Source organism: Branchiostoma belcheri, unplaced genomic scaffold (genome assembly GCF_001625305.1).
Source record: "Branchiostoma belcheri isolate BF01 breed outbred unplaced genomic scaffold, Haploidv18h27 scaffold22, whole genome shotgun sequence".
Lineage (NCBI taxonomy): Eukaryota > Metazoa > Chordata > Leptocardii > Amphioxiformes > Branchiostomatidae > Branchiostoma > Branchiostoma belcheri.
Window position 1 is genome coordinate 2,306,950 of NW_017803713.1, and position 10,900 is coordinate 2,317,849.

Genomic DNA, 10,900 nt, shown 5'->3' on the forward strand with positions numbered 1-10,900 from the left:
ATGTGTAGTTACCTCTCTGCCTGACCAACGTGACCATTCTTGATGGTCTGTTAGATAATTTTTTCCCATTGACACATGCATTAATAAAGAATGAGGTTTATAGTAACAACCAGTAACCAGTTTTTATCGGTCCCCCTACTGTTCTTCTTGGGCAGTTTTGACTATTTCTTCTATATCTTGTGTAAGCATAGAGTTAGGTGACTTCAAATTAAGATTGTCTACATTTGAGTCTTTCCAAATTCTAAACTGACCAATAAAACTTCACCTGGTGTCAGTATTCATTAGTCTGGACTTGTTACTTAATACTAATTGCTACTTCTGTATTCTTCATACATGCTGCAGTATCAAGGGGTACATGTATAAGGTCCTAGTGTTCACAGAGCTATCTATGATATGAACATCTTAGTGTGAAATGATCTGTATCTTTCTCATAAAGCTCAGCATACTTTTCAAGTGATGTCAGATTGGATGGATCTTTTCAAATGGTTGCCTTACTCTTTTCAGTTGAATTCAATTTAACCTTGCTGCTGTATTAGCCACTTTGAGGCATATTGTGATCTGACATTAGAGAGGATGGATTGGGTTAAGACATTGAAGTGGCTACATATTGATGCATCACACACAGTTTTCATAGATTTATTGCCATTGTCAGGTTGCAGAGGCCTGAATTGTGTCATAAGTTTTGGTGTAAAAAGCCACAGAAGCAGATTGAGAATATGCAGTATAATTAACTGCAAATCATACTGATGACTCTCCATCCATCTTTGCCCAGGAGCATAAAAGTTGGAACAAGACTATAACGCCTTAATTAAAGTCAAGACAAATTGAGTCAATTCCTCATGAAACAGAGTGCCACCTGCACCCTTAACGTGACATGGTGTGACTGCATGATGAGGGTCTGCCCTACTGTACTGCTGACCTACAGAACTGTTCACCCTATAACTGCACTTATGGGAACATAACAGGTGAGCAGAGCCATTGGTCTCCTGTTGTCCATATTTGTAAGTAACAATTCACAGGACCTTGTCCCATTGGCTGACATTGCAATGTTTGACCATGAAGGGCTGCCTGTATTTTGTGAGGTGAAGCTTTGGTAATACAGGAGATAGCATAAACAATATCAACCAATTGATACAATTGAAAATACATGTAAAAGGAAACTGCCATGGCATTCTAAATGTAAGGAGTCTTTTATTAACATAACTGACTTCTCTTGATGTGTCATTAACAGCTGCCCAGATAGAACTGATGAAAAAGGAATACTAGTACATTGCAACCAAAAATACACATCCTGACGAAATTATGAGTTAGTACATTTGTATATTCTTTTTATACCTGAATGTGTTGAAGATTTTGTGAATGAGAGCAGATCAGTGCACCTGACTTGTAATCCTATACATCATTGTTTGTTTAGTGATGGAGCCATATATCCATCAGCTGACACAACAAACACCTGGCTGCACTGCCAAGTAACCAAGGTATGAAGCCAAACACTTTCTCAGAACTTTCACTCTGCAGAGCAACTAACACATGTTTATTGGGATTGTCTACAATAGTGATGAGATTGCTGAAGGCTGGGATGAAGTGTTGATGTATAGTCCCTCCATCAACACCACAGGTGCTCAAGCATAAGAAGAGGCTGTACATGGGGGTTTCCAGAGAACAATAGATTTGAAAGGAAATAGTCCCTCAAGTTCTTCAAATGACTCAAATGGGGTTTCTGTAGAAAATGGAGTACCTCAAACCAAGGACGTTCTTGTGTTGAACGTCCTTGCTCAAACTGCATCCCAAATGCCAATGTTTTACAACAATCTAATTCTTTAGAACATGATCTTTACTTAGTAACTGCATTATGCCCTTTTTTGGTTGACTTTTGAAATTTCAGAGGACATTCTACTTCTAGTCACAAGGGTTAGCCAAGGATGAAAGCTCCTTGATAGATGTCATTTTACACATTTTTGCATTTGTTAACTGGGAAATTTTTGCTAAAGATCAATGCTAATGGTGTCACATGACATCTCCTTCAATATAACGTTATAAACATAAGTTAATGTTAACATTAACATTAGTGAGCCATAGTTTTAACATGGAGGTAGAAAAAACTCTTCTCATCTCTAACTGTTACCTCCAAAGGCTCAACATGAACCTAACATGAAATGAAGATGTCACAATATTTCATAATGAGGGCTTAATTTGGGCAGCATTTGAGTCTCTTTTCTCAATAGACTAAACGAAAAAGTTGAACCATTACAGCAGTGGCTGATTCCAGGGCAACTTTGAGACATAGTTCTGATTAGTTAGTACTTGCTAAAGAAATAAATTGTTGTTCTACCGTAATCTACATACAGACCCTTCAAAGCTTCGGTTGATGCCCATGACGTCACCTCACCCAAACGCCCAATCAGAACGCGTCATTGGAAAGGAGTACAGAACGCAGCCAAACGCAACTGTGCAAATTTATATACATTGATAATGTCATATTTTCTAAGATATCGATAAAAAATTGCATTTCTTCGTTTTTTCAGCAATTAGCCTTCACTGGTTACTGTGATATTTTATTTGTTGACCAGGAGTCGCTACAGAGTCCTCCAAAGGGGAGTACAGGGCACCGGTGCGGTTTGCACACGTCACGTTCGCCCTTGGCATGAACAAGAACAAGGAGGCCATCTTGGGCTGGGGTTGTCTCGATACCTCTCGTTAAATGTACAAATCCTCCGTTACTGAGGTTCCAGGTGAAAATCAAGGACAAACAGAGTGGAGAGGATCTATCTGTGTTGCTCATATGAGGACTTTCAATCCCGTGGACGTGCGGTGGATCTGAAAGATCTCGGTTGAATATACCGTGCAGTTTACCGCACAGGAGGCCAGGGAAGTCCGCCCGCCGTGGTGGCCCGTTGTGCTAGGCAAACGCTGTCAACCGGCCTCGTCTGATTATCGTGCCAATTGGTTCGGAAAGTTAGCCGCGGAATTCCTCCGAAGTGTACAAACTCATCTGCAGAAAGATATGCATCTTGGGTGGGGGATTCTGTAGTGATTGGCCAACTTTCCAGCGCCCCTCCACCCGTTGTTTTGCTATTTTTGTCAGAGTGAAACGAAGTCGATAGAAATTGTGCTGAATCCAAGATGTCTGGAGGAAGAGCACCACTGCCGACGGTAAACGAACAGGAAAATGTAAGTCCACCTTATTACTAACTTTTTCTACCCATTCCATTGTGATTCTGTATTATGACGCTTTAAGGTTGTCGTCAGGACCTTGGTTGGCGAGTGGATTTTATGTGTGAGACAGAGTGGCAGGAAGCAGCCATGTTTATTTGCTGCCTACAGGGCGAGACTGACCCGCCGGAGAGCACCAGGCAGCTTCACAGAAGCCGGAACGAGGAGCATCCTCACATCGGCAAGTACAGGCTGCTCAAGACCATAGGCAAGGCAACTTCGCCAAAGTCAAGCTAGCCAGACATGTCCCCACAGGGAAAGAGGTGAGTTTCATACCCGCGAGGTGTCTAACGGAAGTTCAGGGTCTCACAATGTGCCGGCTTTTACTGGGGTTGGTTTTGCCCTGGGGGCCCCCAGCCTATCCGGATAAAAAAATGACTATTAGGATCCCCCTCCCCCACAAAAACTCGTAATAGCATAACCATATATAGTATTTAAGGGGTACAGAACAGAAGTGACTTCATTCTTGTCGTAATAATATATATTTGAAAGGTTTTGTGAGAAGTGGTGAAGTGGGAAATGATGTAGTGAAGTGATGTGTGAAGTACTTGGCAGTGGGTCACACAGGACTCACCACCCATTCAGGTTCAACTAAACCACAGTCTCACTCAGGACTGAACATTTGTAGCCATGGTCGTCAGTGACCAGGGGACGGAAACATGACCCAGAGGCACATATTTGGAGAGCAAAGTTGAGATGATGAGGCCATGAGCATGAGGGCAATCAGATGTAGCAGTAATGAGATTGACTGAATGTGGTTTGGGTGCTAATTATACTGTGGGTCATCCCCACACTCACATACTGACTCATGTTGGAGAAATGTGCAGGGGGTGAAAATTGTTACAAACTTTGTGTCATTGATGATGTAATACCAGGGTATCATTTCCAATAGATGAAGGTTTATGGCTCATGGCTCATTATGTGGGTACTAAATTCTGTAACTTGGATTTGTAACAAATTGAGAACATATTGGATGAAGGACTGTTGGATATGAATTTTGATATTCACTGAAAGATTGTAGTGGATTCATGTCATTGCTCTCAAGAACAAAATGTGGTCCCCCTCATGGCTATGGACATTGCCATATCCATGCCACAGTTGTTTCCACAGTTTTGTATGTATGATGCAGAGAAAAGTGATTGAATAAAGGCTAATCTGGATTAATCTGCAAGACTGGGCACTACTGACCTTTGGTACTGAACAGCAATGAACTGTGCTGCTCATATCGACCCAGTACTGCAGTTCTATGGCAAGTAATTCCTGGGGAAAAAAAAAACATGGCAGTGATGACACAAATTGAGACAGAACTTATTTGGACTGATATGTAGATATGACAGTAGAGCTGTTCATAACTGTTTTTCATCAAGGCTCATTAACAGAAGGGCATTTTTTATTAAAGACAAAAAAGGCCAGTTGATGTTTAACTCATAGGTTATGTTGAACTTCATATATGAGTGTACAAAGGTGGGAAGAGAGAGTTGTCCAGACTGACCCCTGCCTTCTGTGTTTGTCTTTGCAGGTTGCAATCAAGATCATAGATAAGACACAGTTGAATCCTTCCAGCTTGCAAAAGGTGAGTTGCGCATGTCTACTAAAGTTAAATAAATTAATACCCGCCCTCCTGATGTTCATGGTTTATAATTTGTTTGTTTCAATGGGGCCTGTGTACACCAGGGCTGGTTGTTGCACTACATTCAGAAACGCCCAGTTTCTTACTCTATACTGCATGATATGAAGGAAGGCTTTTTGTCTGTTTATCACTGGGAGCGGCCGTGTGTATTAGAGTATAACTTACATTGTAAGTGTCTGAAAATAGACACAAGTGTGCACAAAAGCATTAAGCTGTTAAAAGATAGGTAGGACAATGAGTAAAGGTTGCTGGAGTTGTAATTATTAACAGGATTGATTACCCAAATAAGTTGCATTAACCAAGCACAGATCTCGTTTATTTGACTCAGGTGCATGTTGTTTGTTAGCTTTTTCATGTCAGAAGTCTAACATCTGTGGATTTGTAAGTTATGTTGGCAGCGAGAAGGATGGCCTATGGTAATGAGGCATGGCAACCAGTCCATCCTGCCAGGTCAAAATTCAGCAGTTCTGTTTGTCAGTGGAGCTCAAGTTTGGCTCCCCTGTCAGGGTTAGAGACTGAGCAGTCAGCAGTTTACCTTGGGGAACAGTGGTTCACTTGTTACATTTCACTTTTGTCTGGACACAAAGAGTTTGCCAAACAGGGTCAGTTGTGCTTTACACCACAAGAGTGAGGTGTCCAATGTAGCTCATCATAGTTACGCCTTGCTACCAAGCAAAGATTATTATATTAGAGCAGTTAAAGATTGTGCTGGACATGTTTACTAGACAGATGAAACTGAAAACATGTCCAATGGAAGTCTGTAGGCGTGGAGAAAACTGCAGCATGAGTAATCATCAGACAAACAAGAAGGAAGCCCAGACGCGGGCTAGACCTTAGAACAATACCCTGCATTTTCCTTATAAGGAAGTTGGGTTCTGGCAGTGTCCAGTGCCTGATCAAGGTTTAGCTACAAAAAACATAGGGCCGAAGCCTGCTCCTTTCTTCCCCAGCTACCTCTAATTTGTACCTCTGTAGATGTAATGACTTATTTTACATCAGGTACAGGTATTGATTAGTAGGGTAAAAAGGGAACATTATGTAGGAACATGTCTACAGGCTCCAGAGTGACTGTGGTTGGGAGAGGGTATGCACTAAGCAGTTTACATAGTCCTACAATAACAATAGGAACTCATAGGGGTCAGTAAACACAGTAGCCTACTGCCATAGTGTTCAGTCAGTTAATACTAGATAAATATTGCCAACAGAATGTGGCTGCCAGGTGTACATCTTAAAAGATAAGAGTTATGTTTGGAACAGTGTCCTATACTATAGTCATAGTTTTTGTGAATTTGATTTCCTGGAGTCCCTTACTTACACCAAGGAGCTTAGAATCAAGGCCTCCTTGGTTACACATAAGTATCTCTGCCACAAAAATAGTTACCAAGTTATGACCAGTACTTTGAGTTTGACATAATTAAGTGTAGCCTCCTGTATACAATTAGCACAACATGGTGTTAGACAATCCCATGCTTTTCCAGCTTGACCAGATGAGAATACAAAACTACTGTTTAGAATACTGTTTTTCAGGGTGAGCATAAATGATTTTGAATTAAACCATGGTGGGAAGGGGACTGTAGAATGCTGTTTCTTCACATCATTTTGTGTCTATCAGGTAATGCCTGAAAACAATGCTAGATAAAGATAGCATGCCGCACCAGTTATTGTCTCTTTTAAAGAAAAATGTTTTATAGATTGTTGAAAACCTTTTGGTCAATTTTTGACAAATGTGGGGTTTTTATAATGCAGTCCAAATTAATCAACTGCTTGCCTTGGACAAAATCTTTCTTTCGAATACTAGGCCATTATTGCGCCGTCCCTGTTGCACATGATCTTTCCCAATGCCTGGCATGTAAGCCACTCAAGCAGGTGGTGCTAGGACTGGTACCGCACCATGGTGGGCTGGCTTAGCGGCATGTCCAGCCATTGGTCTGTCCCCTCAGCCTCCCCTGGGTCTGGTATTCTGCCGTTAAACCGCTGTTAGAGCGTGAGGTACAACAAAGACTGTCAGGACAAGGCGAAGCGATGAGGTCACCCTTCCTAGAGTTACAAGATCCTGGTCTTGTGAGCTTGGATATGGTAGATTCTGCTTGGACTTGTTGACAGTAAGGGGAGGGAGTTGATCAATATCTCCAGTACAAATATCCAACCTTGAATCACGTTACCAGGAGGTTGTAGCTGTTGCCTATTCTAGCAATACCTGCTACTGTAGTTGGGATGGTATTAAAGTCTCATGTTTCATATCTTTCACATGTTTAAACTGGGAAGGTTGTTCATTAGTTAAATCTTTAAGCATCTAAACACAACTAAGTGTTGACTGTGGATCGGTTTCTTTAGCCAACAAATATGGCTGGATACTGATTACAAGTTCTAAGTTACCCTTTGAACCAGTTAGTGACCTGATTATGATGTTCAAAGTTCAGTGTTGGTTACTTGGAAAACAAACCCATGCGCTTGCAGACCTTTACCACAGCAGCTAGAGCTTCACTCAGAGTCAGATCTTTCTAAAAAAATTAGCCAAATGTCCACAGTGCTGTTATCCTTGCAACATACATTTGCATACAGAGATGGAAGTACTGTACCATAATGGGGGTATGAATTTGTTTTAACTACTGTATCCTGAGGCCCCATGATGTATTGTTTCAATGCAGGTAAGTGTAAATCACAAGTCAGATGTTCATGCAAAAGGAATGAAGTCAGCAATTTTCTACCAAGAATAATCACTGAGGCAGTAAATGTAGTATGAGCACCACTTAAAGAGGGAAATTGGACAGTATTGGCATCCACAGTAAGAGGGGATACATTTCTTACACTATATATTATACTATTATTGTTTTATGTTGGGACTTACCAAACAAAATATTTGGCAACTTGCATGTTGATATGCAACACATTTTGCAGGAATTGTTAGAAGTACATGTAGCTGCTGTTACTGGTCAGATTATATCTCATTTGCATTCTCATGGCATCCTTTGGTTGTAGCTGCTCTCATTGGTCAGATTTATCTCTTGCTTGTGCCAAGATCATGTAGCCAACTTCACAACATGTCAGATTTCAGATGTCTTTAAACCACGGGGTAGTAATGAAGTTGCAAACAACAGTCAAAGATAAACTACATTTTAAAATTTTTTTTCACAGAATATTTAAATTGAGAGACTGCCAAGTAGAAGCCTACCTTTGTTGAATACTCAGAACAGGCTGGTCGAAGAGCAAATAATGCAGATCAATGACCACACGTTAACATTGGATGCACACATTGTTTGAACAGGATTATTCTGTCTTCCTCATTACAATTTGATGTTTTGGGAATTAGACGCAAATGACGGCTGAGAAATGAAGTATTGATCTACAGTGTATATTGTCCCAGGAAGCATTGGCAACTGTCTACCTCCATACCTGGCTAGGGTTCTAAATACCCACCTGCAACCTGCAATTTTCACAACATATGTCTAGGGTGCAGGATTGCAGACTTTCACACAGGCCTATGCTAACATCCTCAAATATAATGATGAATGAGGAAGTAGAAACATCTGCAACTTGTAGTGGTTATCCAATGACACAAACAAACAGGCTGGTATTACTGTAATCTTTTTAAGATAACTATAGTATTGTATGTATCAAAGAATGATGTTGAAGAAGATTCACTCCATTCTCATCAGACTAGAGTAGAGAATAAGAAAATTCTTCCTGTGGAATTCTGTCCCATGACTATCCTTTGAGGTCTCCCCATTATGCTAGTCTTTTCATGCAGGAGTCTATAATGATGGTGACTTAAAAAGGTCATCAGACTACCTGGGATCATTCCTAAAGCTGTCAGACAGATGGTGCAGGTCTGGCAATAAACCTCCACCATCGTTAGGCTGCACAGATATCATTTTTATGGATCACATCTGTGTGTTGGATGTTTTTGCCCGTTTCCCTCCCCTCCCTATGGAACATCTTGATCCTGTTGTCTAACAGACAGTAATGAAATTTGTTCTATAACTTATGTGGACGTCAGCACATTGTGTATAACATCTTTTAACATGTCCCAAAATGAGCATAAGATTTTTTGTGCCTGCTTTTAGCAGAATTAGGTTTATGGAGTATGTCTATGTGATTCATTGAATTGAGCTGGCATGGCCTTATCAAGTGACAAATACTGTCTGCGAGGAGTCAGCTGACATTAAAGCTAGCTCTTGGGCTCAGGCCTTAATTTCAGTTTTTCATGCTAATGTTGAAGGTAACATTGTGAGGTTGAAGATAGGTAACATTTTTGAAAGCTTCCTCCTACTCTCGGTTTTCTGACATGTTTTTTGGTAAGATAATTGAGATACCTAATCACAAACTGTATTATCAAGATTTTGACTTAAGTGCAAAATGTCATAAATTTTCTGGATATAGTCATAGATTAGTGCAGGACACATTGAAACAACTGAAACTAGAAATGACAAGAAGAAATGACCGAAACTACAAATGACAAGAAGTGATGTCACATGATGATTTTTTTTATACATATTCATGTATTACTATCAATAACCATGGATGTCTACAGATTAGTTTGAGAATTTTTTATAAACAACATCAAAGTTCAAACTTGTTCTAACATGATGGCCTGCTTAGTTACAGTTCTCCCATCTCCTAAGCAGCCATCTCTGCTATCTCTCTACACAGGTGGTCAGGTCAGAGATAGGAGCCTCCTGATAAAAAAGTCCACAGTATGTGCCATATGGCCCCAAAGGCCTACTGCATCAGGAAAAACTTATTGAGCCTAGGGAAAGATGCAGAGTTACTTCTGTACTGTACTGATGGATGTTGGGTCAGTGCTGGCTTAAAACCCCATTCCTCAAGGGGAGATTATGTGTTCCTAGACGTCATAGCAGAATGAATAGAAGTAGCCTGTGCATATTAATGGTTTGTGTGACTTACACGCTAATGTACAGGTTGTGCATCGTAAAGTTGAACCACACATTGACCATTCCTTATCAGAGTTCCCCAGTAACTATAATGTCGGCCTGGTGATAAAGCTGCAGACTTCTGAAGCATGGCTTTGTGCACTCTCTTAGCACCGCGGGCTGGCATGCTGAGATACCGTGAAAGAAAGCCTCTGTGCAATTTTACAACACTACAGAAGCCAACATATAACTTGCCATTTTGGTCTAGATTTTTCCAAAGTCATGTCAGTACCAGACATACTTCTAACATCTAGATTCTTGATTTATGCTCTTCCTTCTCGCCCTCGCCACAGGGATGACGTCTCTCCCCATCTCTTGCAGGGCTTTTTGTAATAACCTGGTGCCGACGTCAGCTTTTGTCACACCAGCAGTGATTGACTCTTTGTCAGCGCCTGTAGTTCGTTCTAATCAGGACTAGAAGATTGCGTTTAACCACCAGAGGTGTAACAATATTACTTATGGCACAGTATTTCATTTTGTGCCATACATGATATGCAGCACATTTTTCACTGTTCAGGCGCCTTTGTGTACAGTTGAGCGAAATTATCTTTTCACTTTCCTTGTTGGTGCATCTGTCTGGCAAAAGCAATAGAATTCCCTGTTTCTTTGAGTTAAAAATAAAATTGAGAAAAGTACAGCAACCTGCAAACTGAGGAAAATCTAAAGGGATCTTACATGCGGACTTGATAACCAGCAATGCATGGATTTTTGTTTTGCCTGAGAAACTCCTATTGAAATTAAGAAGAATCTTTTCCCTCTTATGAATAATGATTTTGTAACTTGATGTATTTTTTAATGATCTTGTAGATCACACAAATTTGCATTAACCAGGAGTATTTCCAAGCATGTTGTATATGCATTATTTATGAGTTATAAGTGCTATAATGGCACACATCTGAATTATAAAAGGTTATTAGGGCAGTTCAAGTGTTTCTTAGCATTAGACAACAAGGACTGTATTAATGATATTTTGAATGAAATTTCCTGTAAATATTTTAGTAAACTAGTACATTCATCCCAACTAGTACATTTATCAAAGCAGTGGTGACATGTGGGAAGTTGTTAATGTTATCCAAAATCAGTTTTTCTTGTGTTTCTTACCATATTTGAAATTAAATATTGTGGC

The 10,900-nt window shown here is 40.3% G+C and overlaps 1 protein-coding gene across 1 annotated transcript in view; it reads left to right on the plus strand.

The window, feature by feature from the left end:
- The first annotated feature begins 2,491 nt into the window (after positions 1-2,491).
- Positions 2,492-10,900, plus strand: part of LOC109470245 (serine/threonine-protein kinase MARK1-like) — a 32,922-nt gene continuing 24,513 nt past the window's right edge. Inside the window, 4 exon segments of the mRNA XM_019769107.1 lie at positions 2,492-3,171; positions 3,325-3,421; positions 3,424-3,476; positions 4,733-4,786. Coding sequence (XP_019624666.1) covers positions 3,124-3,171; positions 3,325-3,421; positions 3,424-3,476; positions 4,733-4,786 — 252 coding nt within the window. The 5' untranslated portion in view covers positions 2,492-3,123.